Below are 20,462 nucleotides of genomic sequence, written 5' to 3'. Positions count from 1 at the left end.
AAAGAAAGGTGAATAGGTTCACCTTGTTTTGACAGTTTCTTAATTTTCTGGCAGCCCTCTGTCCCTTTGTCTTGTTTTCAACAGAGGTGGCAAGTTTTAATGGGTGGAAACCAGTGCCCTCCCTCATTGCTTCACACAGTGCCTGGTCACTTGGCAGTACAGGCACATGAATACATGCAACACCTCCCAGCAAGCAGCCTGCGCAGACACTTCCACCCATCTCACTCCAGCAAGCTACAATCTTGCTGGCTCAGGCACTGCCAGGAGTGTAGCCCTGCCAGCATGGGCAGGCTTTCTTTGCTCACCGCTGTTTATCCCTGTGCAGCAAGCTGCCCTCCAACTTGCTCCTTGCCTTGGTGTCAGCTACACTGTTGGTAAGTTTAGGTAAGAGCCCCTTCCCCAGTTCAGATGCATCCACCACCCTCGTTGAGTGTGTGCAAGTGCCCACTGGGGCATAGGCACTGGCTCTGGGGCTCTTTAGCAGAGCAGAACCTTGTTCTCCTCACTGCACTACTGTGCTGACAAGCAGAAAGCAAGTGCTCTTCCATGCAAGTTGACACAAGTGGAAAAAATACATGTCAGTCCACCAACAGGTACCCAATGCTCAGTTCCTCCCAAGCATCCACTCCTCATGGAAGGAGTGGGAACCAACTCTGGATACTCAAGGTATAGATGAGCACATCTGGGCTGAAACTTTCTCTGCAAGAAACAGGACCTGAAGTGTGACACATCTCCAAAGTACTGCATGTGATAGTCTACCTCATAGTAAGACAAATCCCACCCCAGAGAAGCCTATTTTACGCTGCCAGTTATAAAAAGCATCTAGATGGACAGGCTACATGTAAACATGCACACTGCCAGGATTCAAAGTTGTGTGAGGCTCCACCCTCTGAGCCTGAGGTAGAGCCAAACTATATCTGGAAGCCAACCAGCAGCACAGACAGAAAAGACATTTGTGAGAAGGCTGAGTTCCTTATCTCATTCTCAAATCTATTCTTTGTTTCATATTTTAGGCTGAAAGTCAGACTCTCTCATTCAAAAATAGGGTAATGAAAAGCAACGATGGCAGACAGAGAGACAGACTTCTATATTTTTCATTCCTACTATTTAAGAGCTTCAAAATTAAACTCACAAGGGTGTTGATTTTTCTGCTTGCTTATTTTTGTACAGCTGATGTAGTGATAATCCCAGATCTGAACACTGCTACATTCTGGGAAAGGACAACTCCAGCTTTGCATCTGAAGCTTGCGAGCTGCCTCTCCATCCATGTTTCTGAGAAATTTGGGGCTACTGTGCTTCATCCAAGAGATTATTCAGTGCCCATGAATTTCCATTTTGCAGAAGTTCAATGCACATAAAGAGCTCACTTTGCCCTGTTGGCCAGGGATGCTGTAACCCATGAAACCCATTCAGATCAGCGAGGGATGCAACAGAAGGAAGAGACCTACAGAATAAAAAAGGAGTAGAATAAGAGAGCAAAATCAATAGAAAACACTCAAAGATAAAGCACTGGACACTTCAAATATAAGTCATCAAAGGAAAGTCAGTCTAGAGAGAAGAGCCTATAGAAGTAACAGAGATAAGAGTCTTGTGCCTGCTAACAAATGGCGATCTGAGAGCTCAACATATTCTTGTTCTTTGTAGTGCAACTGGGTATGACCCAGCTTGCCTCTACAGTTGATATTTTGCTTCTAGTTTTGACATAATTGTTATTTTAAAAAAGCAGTCCACACAAACAAAGCAGCAGAGCCAACCAAAGTAATTGAACTGACATCCTTGAAAAGCGTTAACAAGTGCTGCTTTTAAAATACCCCCCTCTCCTCCTTCAGAAAGGTGGGAGGGGGGAGAGGTTACTATTTTAATGTGGTTAGGAACCCACTGGGGACAGAAGGAGCTGTACTGTGGTGGGGCTTTGCACCACCGTGTCTGTGTACACCATGTGTAAGTGGGGAGTCTGAAGAATCATTTCCCAGTAAATCTGCCTATAGGAACCAGATAGGATCTCAAAGAAGCCATGAGGCCTTTGCAAGAAATCCTTATGGAAACCCTGTCACTAGCACTTCATGGCAGGTTTGGCAAAGTACCAAGCCTCTTCTCACTTTTCTGAAACCTCAACATGCAAAACTCTATCCACCCTTCCAAACAAAGGTCCCTTTTGCATTCAAAGCCACAAGACACCCTCATATACTTGTTGCTTGAAAAGGGAGCACCTGTAGCTGCTGCTGAAGAGTATGCAAGGTCCTTTCAGCCCAGAACCTGTGCACACCCCCCACAGCTGCTCCCATACAGTACGAGAGAGAGGTCACTGCACTATCTTGCTCACCTGTGAGGAGAAAACGATCTGGGGTATTGCCTGCATCCCTGCAGGCCAGGCAAGGGAATATCCTAGAAGTCAGGATAACCTGAAGATGTTACAAACAGTAATTTTTACTTCTGATAGATGAGCAGGGTTTGGTGCTCACTGGTGGTTGCATAAAATCTTGAACCTATGAGGAAGCCTGGGAAGATGGGCAGAGCCCTCAAGAGCACAACCAACAATTTCCAATATCTTCTTTGAAGAGAGGACAGGTTCCCTAATCCTCTGAAATCAAAACTGAAATGCAAATGGAAGAGCGAGAGAATTGTTATTTCTGATGGGAATTTGTGGAGCTGAATTGTAATCACACATCCAGACACCTGACAGCATCAGCCACACAAGTCTCATATACACACATCTGTTGTCTCGATACTGGAGTGCTGTAAAGCTGAGTAACTTTGGCATTGCATGCCAAGGTTGCTGGCAAAAGAGTCCTTACGTAGGTTCAGTACTATGTTCATCAACATCGTGGGGAAGTCCTCTCAGGATGGCTTGGCCATTTGACTTTTATCTACATCTTGAGCACAGGTTTCTGGCTGCAGTTGAAAAGTAGGGCCAACTTTGGCTCGTAGTTGGGGTATCTGTAATGTCAGCCCTTTCTCAGAAGGGATAACACGCAGTGGTGGTTTCATTCTCTGGGTTAGTCTCTGAGGAAGGAGATTCAATGTTATCCAAAGACTCATTACCAAAAGCCTGCAAACGCCTGGCAGAGCACTCTCTGCAGGGTTTCTGGTGTTAACCCAACCCATGAAGAATCGGGACCAGGAGCCATGTAGACAAGATAAACTCTTTTTATGCTGACAGGAGGGTGCTTCTGCCAGCAGCATCAGCTGGCTCAGGATCTCTCCTGCTCTGGTTTGCTCCAGGAGCTGGCATCCTGAACCATGCTCCACAGCCAGTTCTTTGTGGTTGCCTCACGTGTGCTTGGAGTGTAGGAGGCTCTGGCCTTCACATGAGGACATGTCACAGCCAATTGCTCTCTGAAAGACAAAGTCGCCGTGTGACATCACACTGTTGGGATGTCCCTGTCTGCCCTCTCTAACAGCACATGGAGAGGGGAAAATCCAGCCTGAGAACTCAGGAAGCCTGGAGGCCACTGCACTGTCACCACCAGGCACTCGGTGAGCTTTTTATAGGCTCCTTTTGCAGCTTAGAAGATATCAGTCACTGAACGGGGGCTGCTGAGTGTCCTGCCTCCAAGGCAGGAGAGGTTGGGACACAATTCGCAGTGACCCTATTTCATGGGCCTCCAACGCTTTGCATTTCAATGCTAGGTACTAAGCTATGGTACTACCAGAAGACATTATTTTTACAGAAACCTCCCTTGTACAGAAGGTTTAATGGCACAAACGTATCTCTTTTCCCTGCTGCACAGTGCACAGGCTTGCAAACCTTTCATACTTATTCCTTATCCTTTTGTATCACACCTTGGTTTCTATAGCTATCCAAGTCGGGTTCCTAAAGCTCCTCTTCACTTCAGTTGGGGCTCAGCTCAGCTCAGCACCTCCTGGGGTTTCCAGGCACCTGGGAAAAGAGGAGCCAAATAGCTGCTGTTGCTATCAAAGGAGCTCAGGTCTCCCTCAGTGCTGCATCACAAGGCTTTGAAAGTAAATAAACATGAGTGATGGTCCACATGGCAAAACACACCACAAGTGGATGTGGGTATGTATGGGATGCCCCCCACCACACACTCACACTTTACAGGGGCAAAAAGGAGAGTGCAGTGTTTGTTAAAGCTTGCCAAAGTCTATTTACGCAGCGGCAAAAGAATGAGGCTTCTAAACCACAAAACTGTGGCCACACACACATGCATTCAAAGTGAGTTATTTTTAACATATGCTTTACCTCCTTAGCATGTCAGCTCCGGGCTCGTCAGGCACGGAGGCAAGCTGTGTTTAATTCTGGGTAAAACTGCCACACCAGAGAGGGATTTACAGCAACAGAGGGAGAGTGAGAGATAGGTACAGCAAGTTCAGCTGCCAAAACACGAGTGCTCCTCCTCCAGTTACCCAATTCTGCTGCTGTTCCTTACAAGTGACTAACAGGGACCAAGGCTTGCTCAGATGATACTCCTCCTCCTCCTCCTCCCCTGCCCGGTCCCTGAAAGCCCCTATCTCCATCTGATTTAGTTTTTCCCTTGATCCCCACTGGACATACACATTGCTGTATGCGTGCGTGCATTAAACAGCTCCTTAATGCCACTGTCAAGTTAGTGCCCTGCTGTTCGTGCAGCCCACTGGGTGCTCTTGGACCAGCCCTACAGAAGTGAGGTGTTTGACTTTTGGCAGGAAGGAGGGAAAATTTGGTAGCATAGAGATTAGAGATATAGTGAGTTTCAGAGGACATTTCCTCCCTGATGGAAGTAGGATGCCTCAGAAGAGGGAGATGAGCAAAGCTATTTCTCAATAGTATTTTGAGGAACCCTTCTTAGAAGATTGTTTTTTAAAGGAGTCGATGAATCTGTCTCCCTTTGGGACATATGTTACACAGAATAAAGTTAAGAATTTTCCCGTTAGGTTCATTTGTTTTACCTAGGCACACCCTTTCGTATAAAGGGTAAAGAATCTATTTCAATGCCAGCCCTAGAAGTATAATGGTTGTGACAAGTTGATAAATATATTTGAGCTGGAAGCCACAAGTAGCAGAAGTAAGCCTTATTGGAGCAAGCAGCCTGGGGATGGGTGTTGGTGTGCTGGGATCATGCCTTATGGATCACTATGAATAACTACAACAAATGTCAGAAAAGGCAAAAGGAAGAAGAAAGAAGAAAGAAGAGAAAGAAGGAGGAGAAGAGGAGAAGGGCAGAAAAGAGAGGAAAGGAGGGGAGGGGAGGGGAGGAGAAGAACGGGGGAAAAAAGGTAAAACAAAGAGAAAAGAAAGAGGAGAGATGCTCTAATAAAATCCCAAACTATCAAAACAAGCAAGAAAGGGAAACAATTTTTTGCAAAAAAACAGTAGTGTCTTTAAGCTGCTACTGTAATATCACACCTGGGTTCCTCCCACCCTCAAATTCCATTGCCTTCAGAAGTGCATACAAACCTGGAAATGTAGGAAACCCAAATATTTTGAAATAATTTTTGCTTATGGCTCTGGTTAGGAATCCTTAACATCTGACCACTCTGTCCCAGGAGTGAATGTCTCTAGTACTTTAAAAGTTGTAAAACATACACCAGAGTCACGCACCTCAGCTATTAAAACCATTAAAAAATACAGCTAGGTTTTATGTGCCACTTGATGCTGCTGCAGCAGTGCAAAAGGAGAGCATAATAAAGATAAAGATTCCTTTGCATGAAATACAGCATTCACGGAGCACCTCGAGGGACTACCTCCTCTCTGCTCCTCCGGGGCCTGGCTGGGAACTCCAGAGGGGAGGAAAAAATATATCCCAAATGCCTTTGTTCAGAAAGCGAAGAAGTTTGTTGTTTGCTAAGAGCTGGCAAACAGGTCTCTTCTCTGTCCAGAGTTATTCCCTAGGAAATGTGTTCTAGTGGTAATAAGTTATTCTTTCTCTCTCAAAATGGGACTCCATATTTAGACCATCAGGTGTTTCTGTGTTCAGTTTTTGGAGTTCTTTGTTAAACAGGGATATAGTGATTTAATAATCTCTCAGCATTGGTCACGTACCAACACCAACAGAGTTTGCCCCCAGCACCACAGTTAGCTGTTCTTGTATAACGCCAAGAAGGCTCCTAAAAAATCAAGATCCAGCTTTTTCCAATCAGGAACTTTTTCCCAGTAGCAGAATTCAGCTTGACATCCCACCCAAGGTGCAGAGGGACACCTCATGTCCCAGCCATTCCACCAGCTACCACCTGCCCTGCCCCAGAGCTGCTGAGGACAATGGGTGACAGCAGGGGTAAAAATACTTCCCGGAGTTCCTTGTCTGACAAAAGAACAAAACCTCAACCCTCCTGGAATAACCCATGTCCCAACACTGCTGTGAAATTAGGGAAAGGCTGTGGACACTGTGGGATGGTGTGAAGAGCTCTGTTGATTCTGGTGTGGGTGTCCTGAATCGGACCCCTGGTTATTTAGTTGTACTCAGATGCCCTTCTGACTAGAAGTGGGAATGTGTTGTCACCTTAATAAGCCATATAGGTTCAGCTCTAACACCTTTAGGTTCTTAGCTGCTTTCATGTGTTTATAACTGTTCCTCTGGAGTAGGCCTGGGGAAGACTATGGAAAAAGGATCAATAAGTCTCTGCTCTCATCTCAGCCCAGAAGCCAATTATTTGTAGAAGCCTGAGGAGCACCCACAGGTAGGTGTGTGGGTGTCCATGCAGGCACACGTGTGGAGAGGTGGTACTTTCTTCTACTACCGGTAGACTGGGATTTATGATTGTTCCAGAAGTATGCCAATGAATAAAATGTTCGTAATAATATTTAGGGCTAGACCAATATATATGGATTTATGAAGCCATTTAAGGAAAACACAAATAGACAACAATTTATGAGGATGTGGGGAAATATATCATTAGAGTAAGGATGCACCATGTAAACTCATCAACCACTCCAGGATTTACAGCCCTGTACAGGAAACTACTACTAAAAGCAAGATTGAAGGCCATATAAGCCCATCTAATCACACATCTGCTTTTCAGAGGAATCACTGCCAGTGCAGCAGTGACTGTGGAAACTTTGCAGCACTCACGCCAAGTGGGCTGCCCTGGGTGCAGGAGCCACACTCAGGCTGTGGAAAGCCAAGAGCAGCACAAAGTATTCCCATCACCATGAAGGTGGGAGTCAGAAGAGATCAAGATGGGTGAAGGTGTCATTGGCTCTGCTGCGGTCCCTGGGGCTCCAAGCACACTGAAATTGTTCCCACTGTGGGGAACTGGATGTAAACACAGCATCTACACTTCTCCTGAGGCTCTTTCATCTCAACCCCAGACCAATAAAATGAGTATTTCCGAAGGGGTGATGCTCACCCTTCTTCTCGTTAAAGCCAGGAAGTGGGCTGTGAGGAAATATTTGGTGATGGAGCAGCTCCCAAACCACAGGTACTGAGGTAGGGCTGCAGTCCAGCACAAGACCTGGAATAACATCCCATTACTCTTTATAAGTGGATATTTTTCCATGTGGATTTTTTGGCACATTCATTGTTTTCCATACTTTGGCAGACAAGTATGGTCCTAATTTAATGAAGCATTATGTGCAAAACTGAATTATAATCATTCACATGTTAGCACTTCAGCCAATTTCACTGATAATGACTCTACAGAAAACAGTCTGTTGAAGCATAACTGACTTCAGTCTTAAGGAACCATCGTAGAAGAATATCAGTGACAGTGACTTTTGAGAGACTGGAGTGAATTATTTATGTATTTACACATACACACACATATATATATATTTACACAATTTAGTCCAATTCTAGACTCTGTATGTCTTTAAATAGACTGTGGATTAAAAAAAAATGTTACTGAAGATTGTTCTGTGAGTGTTTCAGACCTAGTTTCACATGACACAAGAAGCATTTGTCCCAGGTACCCTTGATGCATTATCAATTAGAAGGATTAAGCAGTCTCTACTTGCTTTACTTGCTTCATTAATCATCTTTTTAATGATGCAAAGAGGCAAAAATAGGAACAAAAAAAAAGAAGTAAAACTAAATTTTAGGGAATAAAAGAAATAGAATAGTTCTGCACACACACAGGATCAAGTCATTACCATTGTCACATTTTTCAGGAGCAAAATTAGTCTTTAATGGATAAAAATTCTGTGATGGATTAACACCAATGCTGGGAAATTTCCAGTGCTGGGAACTAATAATTTCTGAATAGCTTTATATGGTGCTGTTGTATAAACAGCCCTCATTGTAGGCACAGCCCTACACAAAGAGACATTGAGTTTTCCCAGCTCCAGCTGAATTCCCTGGGAGCCAAGGCCAGCCATCCCTACTAAAAATGTTTTTGTACCTAATGAGAATATCACCTTGAAATGGCCAAAAGATTCTACAGCTCTGGACAACCTAGTCCACATTGTTTGGAGTCACCTTCCCACCTTGGAGATACTCAAAACCTGTCTGTAGGGCAAGGCCCTGAGCAGCTGGAGCTGCTTTGAGCACGGGCTTGGACATGAGACCTCCAGAGGTCCCTCCAGCCTCGGTCATTCTACAGTTCTGCTGCACCGTTTGAAATCTGCTGCTCGGCACACGGAGAGCTCCTTGGAAATGTCATTTAACAACCACCTGCCTATATTTCTGTGCACCCATCAGTTTCATCTCTCAAAACCAGCACTTTCCTAGGAGGTACACCCTTTGTTTCAGTGTGAAAAGCTTCTCCAAGCTCAGGCTGCCTCTGCTGCAAGGCTGATGCCTGAGCCAGTCCCTAGATGGTACCCAAGGGTATGGATTCGCCTCCCCTGCCTCTGGCCATCTGAAAGCCAGAGCCTGGCCTATGGGGGAAAGTCAACCGAGGAAAAAGAAAAATCCAGAAGGGAATTCAACCCATTTTAAGACAGCAGGGCTAAACTGCCACCTGGAGGTGCCTGCCTCCCTCTTCGGCTCACGCTGCCCACCTAGGCAGCCACTTTTGGGCTGGGCTCTCGTTTTAGGGCAGCTGGCATGAGGAGAGGGGAACACCCGCTCTTCAGGCAGATGAACAGAAAAAACTTGGGTGAAAATGACCACGTCTCCCCGTGACAAAAGGTTTGAGAGCACAGCAGTGAAACCTGGAGCGCTCAGTGCTCTTTCCCAAGTACAAGAAATCTTTCTTTTCTTCTGGACATCAAACATTGGACTTGCCACTAAAAGCAGAAGTACCAAGGGTCAAGCAGATTATCTCTGAATAGTTTTCTTCTCCTTTGTGGACTGTTTTTGTTTTGCTTTCTGTTGCTAGCCTCTGAGAGCAAACCTTCTGTGTTTTCACCACATGGACTTGATCTTAAAGGTCTTTTCCAACCTAAATGATTCTACAATTCTATGTGCATAAAGAGAAACATCTGTGGAGCACTGAGTATTAACCAGGTCCCAACAGAGGAGCCTGAACATCTCTTCTCCCAGATGAATCTCTGAGAGCTAAATTCCTTTGTAGCAAGAGGGCAGTGGTGCTCACAGAAGCAGACACTTAAAAAACAGGGGAGGACAATAGCGTTGTATATACCCTGCACATGCAGCCCTTTCCTTCAGCTGACTGCCAGCCACCACACATGGGACAGCAGCACTCCCATTCCCATTTCACAGAAAGGACAGTAACAGTGAAAAATGAGGAGGGAAAGTCAACCACAGACTCATGGCTGACTCCAAAGTAATCACTCAGAACTAAGTTTGTTCCAAGTCTGCCCTGGCTTGAGCTGCGTTTAACCCCACTCCTGCCATGGCTGAGGATGAGGGGATTTTTATCCACACTTAGAGATGCAAGGTACAAACCATGGACGGATGTGTTTGGAAACAGCAACAGGAAAATAAGTGACTATGTTCTCTTAAGTGGACTGTGCAACGTCAAAAGAAGTGTTAAATTTCTTCTTCTGATACAAAATATCTGATTAAAACAAATGCAAACTGTACTCAATGCAATAAAAAACAAATGTTCCATTTTCCACTTCTTCTTGATACAGCTGTTTGTTTTAAACATATAAAGATTAAGGGAACAGTCGTGAATTTAATTAAATCCCAAAAGAACTAATGATATTTATGCATATTAAATTTTTAAAGGCACTTGTGGCTGCTCAGCCAATCATTCACTGGACTGTCATAACATGCCTTCCAACCCTAATTTAAATTAGAAAGAAGAGACCCATGAAAAAAAATGTGCAGAGAGTAACCTTTTCACTGCACATGTTTAAGAGATAAATGCCCATCTAGCTTTAAAAGGCAACAAATCTAATAAATGGCCACATCATCATAATTCAATGGTGGGGAAAAAAAATCAATGTTACAAATTTTGGAACTGCATCTCTCAGGAAAGCAAATTAAAGCATCAATTCAAACCTACTTTAAAGAGTTTATAAGGAGAACATTGATGTCTTAACACAGAAACTCCCAGATCACTCTGGACGAGGCTGGGTCTTTCCCAGAGCTGTGATGTAGGGAGCAGCGTTCAGTGGGGCCATCTTTGGAGCACAGCAGGGATTCCCATTCTGTCACTTGCTTTTCCCCTTCTCTAACAAGGTCATGCCCTTCTTTAGCCCTGTACCTTCAATAAGCCAACAAATACATTAAGACCTGTGTTTCTGAAGAAGGTCTCTTAGCAAGAAGAAAAATGCTTTCTTGCTCCTTTTGCAGTAAATCAAGAAAGCCTCTGATGTGGCCCTGAATAAGTCCCTGGTCTAAAGCTACAACTTCTGCTCCTTCTCCCTGGTTACCAAGCTGACTGTAAATGCAGCTGCAAAGTTGCAAGACCTCCTTCCACGCTGTGAAATTTCCCCCCCTTGCATACTCAACGTTTTGTTATCCCACTTAATACACAGACATCTCTCCCACCTCAAACAACGTATTTCTCCTCCCTGCATCTCCTAAACACTAATAAAAGATGTTTCCCATTCCACCTACCTTTCAGCATTGCTATGCAGCATTAACCAGAGATAACTTTGAAAGCTCAATAAAGCACAACTCCTCCTAAACAGAAAACCCTAGATACTGCTCCTTGTCTCACAAGCAATTCTGCTGACTTGAGTAGGGATTCAGACCCTGTTTAGAAAAGCACTTCCTTGCCTATGGTTAAGCCTGGTTTTATGGCTTATCAATTGCAACAGGAAAAGACCCAGCTATTAAATACTGCTGTGTTCCTGTTTATGAGAGGCTCTCCAGCCTTACTTTGCTGATGCGACACAGCCTTTGCCAGGCACTTACCTATCAAATACTCCAGCCAGAATTGGTCCGTCTCTGGGTTGTAGGGTCGGTTGAAGTCAATCTGGATTTGGAAAGGCTGTCCCCGGCGCACTATCAGCTTGGGGCTGTAGTACCTGTCGGTGTGGTGCTGCTGCTTGTTGATCTCATGGGGGTCCTTGAACATATGAATGTCCACAACACGCAAATAATCTGCAGAGACATGTAAATGAACAGAGAGCAGAGTCAGTATGATGGGGTGCCAGTATTGATATCAACATCATTAGAGGCCCTGTCCTCCCCCTCCCTGGCATTGCCTTATTGAGGAGCACTGTGTAATGGAGCGTGCTGGATCTGTTTGGGGCTTACATCCTCCTGGCTCACCAGGGACTTACGGACTGACACTTCTCTGTCCACCTGCCATTTTCACAGAGGCTGCAAGGCTTCCAGTGAACAGCAAAAGCAATTGCAGAAAGAGCAGGTTGCTACGGGTGGAAAGCTGAACGTCCCCAAGGAGAGCTGGGCTCCATCTTCCCTTTGGCGTCAGCTTTCTGCAAGTCTGGGCCTTGCTGTCACAAGTTTACCAGTGCAATCAGTGGGCCTTTGACAGCTGTGGCTTCATGTCTCCCTCCATTTATAAAATGAAAATTCAAGGGGTTTTTGCGATGCTTAGATACATTAATGTTTGCAAAGCACTACTACTATTGAATGCTGAAGAGCCTGAGAAGCAGTTAATGATCTTGCATTCAGCCGAGAGCTTGAATTGTCTGTATTAAATAAGGTTTTGGTGTACTGTATGTGTCTAGACTCAGCTTCTCAGTACACCTCCACTGCTATTACTGTCTTCTTAAGAAAACTAAATATAACATTACAGTATATAATTACAGCATAGATAGGCAAACAGCAGTAGGTATCTGTAACACGCACAGGCAAAGCTTTGCTCCCTTCGAACCAGGGCTGTCTGAAGGGTTATAGCCTACCACTGATAGAAGTTAGCGTGCACGGCTAATGACCAGTGTGGTGTGGCAGTGGGGTAGCCAAAGGCACCTGCAGTCACCGCGAGCTGTGTGGCTATACCATAGCGGGAATCTTCACATTCGAAGTCTTCTCACACAATGAACAACCACATGAAAATGAACTGGACATCATTCTTCCACTTACATGCTTGGGCAGACAATCACAAAACCTCTGCCAGGAGGATCATTACTGCTCACCACCAGGAGGGAGACAGAAGAGTAAAGCTTGACTCGGTTTGTCTTTCCAGGTGCTGACAGAAATTAGCTGATTTCTGCATTTTATACTGGTGATGACAGAGCCAAACTCATACCTGGCAAATAGAGGTGCACATTTAAGCAGCTGGTGGAGCTGTGTGTACCTGTGATGGTAGCTAATTTGGCCTGCTATTGTATACGCTGTGAGCAGGAATGATGTGCTCAGCCAATGCGTCGGATGTTCAAGTCACTGAATGTGGCCCACTTCACAGAAGCTCAGACAACAGCTTTGCACACTGGTTTTCCTTGAAGGTGGGGAGAAACTGCATGGCAGCCAGCTCTGGACAAGCAGCAGCACAGCTCCCTCTCTATGTAACCTCCAGGTGTGTGCATTAGCCCTGTCCTTCCTCAGGGATGTGTTCAAGACAAGCAGAGCCCTGCAAGCAGCAACTCCCCTGGACACCAGCATGGTCCTTCTCTTGCCCCAGCCAAGCCACCCAGCCCGGGCTGTGGGTGGCAGCTAACTGGAGAGGGGGGAAATAAGGGCAGCAAGAGCAGGTCCCACTGGTGCATTGTCCCAGTCGCTGCCTAGCCCTGCCCTTCAGGAAACAGAAGGAAAGGAAGCTACCCGAGGACACAGCAAGGTAAGGATCCTTTCATGGAAAAGCCCTGGACAACTGAACCCAAAACCATGCGCCTCCTGCTAACGCTAATCTGCGGAAAGGCTGGAATACCCTGTTCAGTACTGAGTCAGGCTGAACGTCCCATGGCAATGCTGTTGTTGTTATTCTTTGCTCAATTCACCAGGCTTCTGGAGTAACTTCTGTAGATCTCCACTGGTTTGACCGCTGGCTGAAGTTACAGAGGTGGTTTTTGCATGAAACATTAAATGTGTTTTGCTCAGAAATTGCTCTCGTTGCCCCTCTGTGAAGTGGGGCATGTCTTTGCTTCCCTCACTGCAAAAGTTACCGATGCTCACTCACAATAATGCTGACAAAGTTCACAACTAAATCACATGAGGCAGGAATTTCCCGGAGAGGGGTAAAGCGAGGGCAGGGGAGAGTCTCTGCCATTCTCTCTCCTAACCCCTCCCAGGCTGAAAGCACTGCATGTAAAAGGTGCATATCTTGGGGGTCTGTGAGGGGTGAAGCTATCAGTAAGTTTGGCTCAGCTTCTTCCTTCCAAGGAGGCATTACAATGGAGCTGAGGGTTTGTTGTGTTTTCATCTCTTGTTCTGAAATAAAAGGCAATGGTGACCTTGCCCTTCTGTCACACTAGCACCTTCAAGGAACTTCAGAGCTAAGCTACCCTGGGCCATCAGTTCAGCGTTTGCTTCATTTTTTCTTAGGACTTTACTTCCATCAAAATGCAGCTTTTCCACATCTGTAGAAAACACATTTCACTTTCATTCTCAGTGTTAAAATGTATGTGGAGCTTGCCAAATGAAAATAACTTGTGACCTAGCCTGCGTTAATTACAGTAATGGTAATTACAGAGGACAAAACATGAGCAAGGTAATGGGATGTGCAAACACCATCACCTGGGTGCCATCAAAAGGAAGGCTCCGGGCAATGCACATGTCACTGCTTATCTGTTTGTGAGGGACAGGTGGCCATTGAGGCCTCCTTTGAAGTCAGGTCCATTTGATGGTTTGCCCCTAGTCTGGTTTGCCGTTAGTGCAAGCAGGTTTGCTGCAGGAGAGGCAGCAGTCTGATGCTTTCTGAAAGCTTTTGCAATGTTAAGCTCGCATGGAAATAAATGAGCACAAGCTTGAGCTGTTTTTTGAATAACAAGAACAACCTTCAAACATCAGGTTTTCTTCGAGGACCAGAGAGAAAGGGCTCCGGATTGCAAACCAAACAGCGTGAGGTGCCCATCACTCTGCTACCATGGGAAGCACGATTCCCTGGCGAGTGGCTGAACTTTGCAAAGGAGAGCGCGTGGGGAGCTTGCAGACCGTGGGGCCGCAGGGCTGTGTCCTCCCACCGAGCGGCTGTAAGCGCCAGGCCCACTCATAACACATTGCGGTGAGATGAGCTGGCTGGGAAGAGCCAGGGGGAGGACACGGCACAGGCGTGTTCACGGAGACACAGGCTTCTTGCTGAAGAAGCACCCGGGGGCTGTGCATCCTCCTCACTGAGCATCTCCTCCCTCAAGCAAGCCGGGCTGCAGCAGCAGGCAGCCCACTGGCCGGGCAGGGGAGGCAGCTGTCCCTGGCACAGCCTCTGCCGCTCCCTCCGGCTCTGATTCAGCCCAGTAGAAGTGGGTGTCAGCAAAGAGCTAGTCAAGCACAGGGCTTTACCTCATCCTGGAGTAGTAGCTAAAATAGGTCAAGTGAATCACACCCTAAAAATGCCTTTTTCTCTCGGTTGGCTGTCAAGGGAAACGAGGGTGACTGGCTTAGCTGCAGACACCTACACTGCACAGATCAAGGGCAGGATTCAATGAGATTTAGATATCTAAACGATGTGAGCCTGGTATGTAACCTTTTATTACGGCCGGTTGGTGGCTGGTTGCTGCAGCCAGTGGGGCTGAGAGAAGGGCACAGATCACCCTTGAAGTGACACCCTCTGCCTCTCTGGACAGCCTGTGCCCTCCCCTCCCCTCCCTGGATGGCTCCGTGTTGAAGTGATCGGACATAGGTGAAGCCACTGATGTTTAGATGTTTGTAGCAGGTGTCCAAGCCTACCCCAAAGGCTAGAAAGCACCTCAGGTGTAGCAGCAGGGATAAAAGCATTTGCAAGCTTTTTTTCAGTGTGTTATGGCAGCGAAGTGTGGGAACCACCACAACAAATTTGGACAACTCAGGTGTGCAGGAGAAGGGCAGGGATGTGGCACAAGCAGTTCTCGGCAAGGGTGTGCTCGCTGCGCTAGAGCCCTGTCGTACTCTGCTGCTCCTGCTCTGCCTGCAGACGCTGACTTTATCCCCCAAGCACAACACTGCGGGTGCTCTGGGCAGGCTCAGCTCCTGAATGTAAGTCCCAGCCTGAGCTCCATTGGTCTATAAAACTTTAACGTGGTCCTGACAGGTGACTTAAGCATCCTACCCCAAAGCAGTGTGTCCAGGGACCACACTTAGAGCAGCTGGAATCACAGGCATAGATCACAGCTGCTGTGCACTGAAACAGGAACGCTGCTGCAGTCCCTTCCCTCAGCTCACCCCTTGCATGTTGTTTCTACAAGCATTGCAGAGACAAACTGCACAGCAGAGCTGATCCAGCTGTACAAAAGGAGTTTTGCTGTCATGCACAAATCTATTTTTCAGCCATACCAGTCCCATAGCCAGGTTTTTTCTGCGGCCACACAAACTCTTCCTTTAGACAAGGGCTGCTTTTCTCACCAGCAGCATCACCTTGAAGCTTCCATTGGGTTCCTGCCTCACCTCACTTGATCTGATGTTCCTGATTTTCCATTGCATTTCTGAAAAGCAATGGAAAATCCACCCACCAGCACCGTACTTCATTCAGAGTCTGATATGAAGCACATCAAAAAGCAACAGGCATCTTTCTGCTGGTAGTGGTGGGCTTTAGCTACAGGCTGCATTCCTTCTAAGGTATCCCACACTTACACATCTCCAGCTTCTGTGAGCACATGGGGTTTGAAATGCTATCTAGTCAGGACCTGTACTGCATTACATTTGACAATTTAAACACACGTACTTGCCCCAGAGCTACAGGGTTGTTTGAAAAGGTTCAAGCAAAGTTTCTACAGTCTTAACATGCCAGTTGGTTTGCCCAGGCATTTTTTTAAATAAATTATTTTTAAAGAAATGTGTGTGAATTAAGATGGGGGAGGGGAGGAGAGGTGTGTGTGTGGTTAAGACACATGATTAACGTTACAGAAATAATGCTTTGCAATAAAAATTTGGACTTGTCGCTTAAAATCTCTTAGCCTGTTTCCCAATGTGTAAAATGCAGTAATTAATGCTTTTCCACATTTATTAAGCTCTCTTTCAACCCTGGATGAAAAGTCCCATCTGAGCATTAAGTACTAGCTGTGTTCAACAAGTTCTGCTGTTCTTTTCGAACCGGCCAAAAAATTAATGTCATTTAGTTGGTGACTCATTCAGGAGACAATCCTGATTTCTTTTTAACCAGATCTTACCTATTTTTTATTAGGTTCACTCCGAAGAGTTGGCGCTGAGAATGTGGTTTGATTTGCCCATCCCCTACCCTGATATTGTTTTGTCTCCCCAGCCAAACGATTGAAACACTTTTCAGGAGAATAATTAAAAATATGGGAATTCCTTTTAGCTTCACATTCATTTTTATGAGTAAGCCAAACTTCTAGCAAAAGTTTTCTTGGCCAGACAGAATTTTGCAGTAGTTTTACAGTCAGTTTAAGGCTGTACAGACCAGAAGGGACATTAACTGGGAAGGTTCCTCCCGCCCTCTTTATCCCAGTGCTGCCACAGCCATGCCTGAAGCCAGCAGGTCCTAAAGTGACTCCATGATTGTGGTCAAACTGGGAAAACTCATTCTTGCCTTTTTTTAACCACTACCACAGTTCAAGCTGCAAACTGGTCACTCAACTTCTCCACTCCTCATTTTCCTTACCCATAACCTGCGGTAACATTTGCATGCACACAGGTGGTTTTTGCAAGTTTTATCATAAACAGCAGTAAAAGCTATCTGAGATCAAAATATGTAAGGAAAAAAAGTGGTCTGGTTTGAATTCATAGACCTGGGCAGAGGTGAGTAAGAATAAGATGTTAAAATACACTCATGGTTTAATGGTACACTGTACCTCTTGGATTAAATCCTCTAGGTATCAATCCAAAAGCCTCCATCTCGGGGACCTCATTTTCTTCATCATTGGAGTTGTTTGATGGGAGGGCTCTCCTTCCATTCAGAGGAGGTTTCTTCTCGTTGGTGCTCATTGTTTCAGACTTCTTGTATCAAGAATGTTGTAATACCATAAAAGAAAGAAAAAGCGTGAGGAAAAAGCAGACATGAACCAACATGGCACATGTAAGATGGGAGAAACCAAAAACAGTGTGGGGGTGCCAGTGAGCTACAAATTTTTAGACTCACATAAATAAAAACTGAGAGGCAGAAAACATCAGTCTAATGATGGAGTACAGCTCTCTAAGGATTGGAAGGCATTTTGTGTTTGTCAAAACACATGAATAAGAGAAGAAGGGGGGCGGGAGAAGGAGAGGAAAGCCTAGCACAGAAGTATTAGGAGAAGCAAGGCATTAAAAACATCAGGGAGTTTCAGGTAAAAGCACTGGAAAATCATTTACTCTCCCACCCTCCAAAACAGCACTACTGAATCCAAAATAGCAAATTATATTTCCAGAAGGTGCATCACATGCTACCTCCCCTAATAAAAATGACATTCTAAGTTATACTGCAATCACCCCAAATAGTAAAGCCTGCAACAGTCTGTGGATGATTACTGGAGAACTGTCTTTTTGCCCTTATGCACACAAACACCCAATATCTAAAGAGCTAACTCCTGCACCCAGAGAATCCACTTTTGAGAGAAAAAGAGTAATAAGGGAGGGGGGCGGAGGGGAAGAAAAGAAAAAGAGGAAAGAGAAGAAAAAAGAAAAGAAAAGAATAGAAAAGAGGAAAAAAGAAAAGAAAAAGAAAAGAAAAGAAAAGAAAAAAAAGAAAAGAAAAGAAAAGAAAAGAAAAGAAAAGAAAAGAAAAGAAAAGAAAAGAAAAGAAAAGAAAAAAGAAAAGAAAAAAGAAAAGAAAAGAAAAAAAACACTTATTCACTTATTTCTCTCCCACTAAAAACCATAAGGGAAATCTCAGATGTAGGCTGATCAGAGACTTCTCTTGGAGCTAGTCAAAACTGCTTTCACATCTGTTTCACTGTAAGCATGTAGGAATGAAAAAGCCATACCATCCTTCTAAGAAAATATTCATGGCTGAGAACACAACTTCATCCCCAAGCTCTTGAAAACAGCAATTCAAAATGCAGCAAATACTTAATAGTAATAAGCTCTTAAAGGAAGAAATTTAGTTAGCAAGGGTACCTTTTTTCAGATAGTCTTTTTTTTAATTTATTTTCCTTCTCCCTTGCAGAATTTCTGAAGTGCAATAGAAGCCTGGAAAAAGTTGGGGGCTTTTAAGCAACCTCTGTATATCCTCCTCCCTCCTGTCGCAATAGGACAGTGCTGAAAGGGTTGCCAAGCCCTCCCCACACCACCTCCGAGGATCTGCCACCGCTGCTGGCATGTCTTTGCTTACTCCCTCCCTCTCCCTGCGTGTCTTACCCCAACCCTGCTCACCAGCAGCATTTCAGGGTGCCTGGGCTAAGGAAACAGCTTGGGCACCCAAGTTTCAGTTCTTAGTGAGACGGAGTAGAACTGCTCATGGCACAAAGGCGTATGAAGTGGGACTCTGGATGAGATTTTCTGAGGGACACAGCCCAGAAGTCATGTTCTCCGTGTTGCCTGTCTTTAATGGTATTTCTACCTCAGAGTGCCTGCGATGCAGCTTCAGGTGCTAGTTTTCTGAGGCACACACAGTGACGCTTCTCCTGCCTGGTGCCTCACAGCAGTCCTGTCAGGGGACTGTGGGGCACATGGAGAGCTCATCGGTGGCAAAGTGAAGATGACCTTTTTCTTGAGACCCTGTGCAGTTCGGGAGAGTGAAGGTATTTTGCACCTAACAGTCATGTTTGGAGCAAATGACCTTCAGCTCTTTCCCATGATAAAATGTGCATCACATAACAACCAGGGTCTGGGGCAGTAGTTGGTGGAAGCATTTTAGCTCCATGTCAACTTTGTTCAGTTCCATCAAGCTCTACAATAACTGGGGACTGTGTGATACCTCCTCTGTCAGACACAGCTGACAAATGGAGTTACACAGAGAAAAAGCAGTGTACAGGGAAGAATTCAGGCCCACCATCCTGCCAGGCACTGCTGTTTGGCAGCAGAGGGACAGGTCATTTATTAAGAACATGCATGGGCAATGGAGAGCCCCTCTTACACACGTGGGACCCACCATGAGCATTTACTTGCCTCAGTTGCAGGGTAGATGAAGAAACAAGGAGACAGTGAAGAGGACTCCACTCTCTTTCAGCCAGCTATATCTTCCAGGCCCGTAGCATCAGTGAAGCCTCAAACCTCTGCTGACTTAACACCACTGAAACCAAGCCAGGAGGCAGAAAAGGAATCAGGTCACGTTCCTGTAATGGGAAGCAGCAAGTAAACCATCTGGAAGACAGGACCCCCATCCTAGCTCCCTGGTGATTTCCCAGCCACAGCGAGGTGTCTCCACATCAGCCAGGACACCTGCACAGTGTGGGGCAGCGATGCTAGCTGGGGGCCTGGGAGCAGCATGGCTGTACCAGCACGGCACTGTAGCTGGGCTAATGAACCTGCTAGGGCTGACTGCCAAGGCACAGCACCAGGCTGCATCGGTTTAGGAGGCAGCCTCACTATCCACACACATTGCACCACGTTGTCTCATAGCCAAAGGGCTCGAGCTCTCTCCCACCTCCCCCCATAGGTTGTTAGGCATGTGGCATGGGAAGCCACCTAGCCGAGGGATTCCCCTTCCCCTGCCCTGCTCCTCCAGGAGCACAAGCACCCTGCGGGGACAGATCTGCTCCCATCACTAGCATCCTGAGCTGTGACTTCCATTGACTCACTTTTACACAGATGGGCCCTGCGGTAACCATCTGGAGGGCAAGCAGCACCCCTGGCACCCAAGAACACAACGAGCTTTCTGAGGGAGGAGGCTGGTTGCTGATTTCCTGTTGTTGGGGTTTTTTTCCCCCCCATTCCACCCTGATTTCTACATGGCATAGTGTGCTTTGTGCCTCTCACTCCACTTCCAGCCAGCACTTCAAATCCCAAAAATGCAGCTGCTGCGACAACGTTACAAAAACTGATATAAATATTGCCTCGGTTCCATGCCTGCTGGAGGCCTGCAACACAAATAAGAAACGCCGTCTCCCGAGGAAGTCATGTGCTTCCCCAAGTGGCTGCGGTGCTGTCAGAGCCGGGAGGAAAACTTTCCGTCAGAGCATGGAAGGGAGCAAGCGGATGCAGCCGAACAGATCCCACTGCAGCCATTGCGCTTAAACAGCCAGCAGTTGCAGATGTCTCCCCGTGCCCGCGTACATCTCTCCGGGGCTTTTCGCAGAAGCCGAGGATCACATGGAA

At 46.0% G+C, this 20,462-nt stretch overlaps 1 protein-coding gene across 3 annotated transcripts in view; it reads right to left on the bottom strand.

Annotated features, from left to right (window-relative positions):
* The window catches only part of F13A1 (coagulation factor XIII A chain), a 60,731-nt gene extending 42,235 nt beyond the window's left edge, over positions 1 to 18,496 (bottom strand). Inside the window, exons 1-3 of one of the 3 annotated variants that reach the window (XM_040587208.1) lie at positions 18,324 to 18,496; positions 17,081 to 17,225; positions 11,148 to 11,336 (exon numbers count right to left, since the gene is read on the bottom strand). In XM_040587208.1, coding sequence (XP_040443142.1) covers positions 11,148 to 11,336; positions 17,081 to 17,213 — 322 coding nt within the window. In that variant the 5' untranslated portion in view covers positions 17,214 to 17,225; positions 18,324 to 18,496. Of the gene's footprint in view, positions 1 to 11,147; positions 11,337 to 17,080; positions 17,226 to 18,190; positions 18,210 to 18,323 lie in introns of those variants that run through there. The other 2 variants (XM_040587209.1, XM_040587207.1) reach the window with 2 other exon arrangements.
* Positions 18,497 to 20,462: the final 1,966 nt, after the last annotated feature.

The sequence above is a fragment of the Falco naumanni genome, chromosome 3 (assembly GCF_017639655.2).
Source record: "Falco naumanni isolate bFalNau1 chromosome 3, bFalNau1.pat, whole genome shotgun sequence".
Taxonomy (NCBI): Eukaryota; Metazoa; Chordata; class Aves; order Falconiformes; family Falconidae; genus Falco; species Falco naumanni.
Note: the sequence above shows the minus strand (reverse complement) of the source record. Positions and strands in the feature narration are given on the sequence as shown.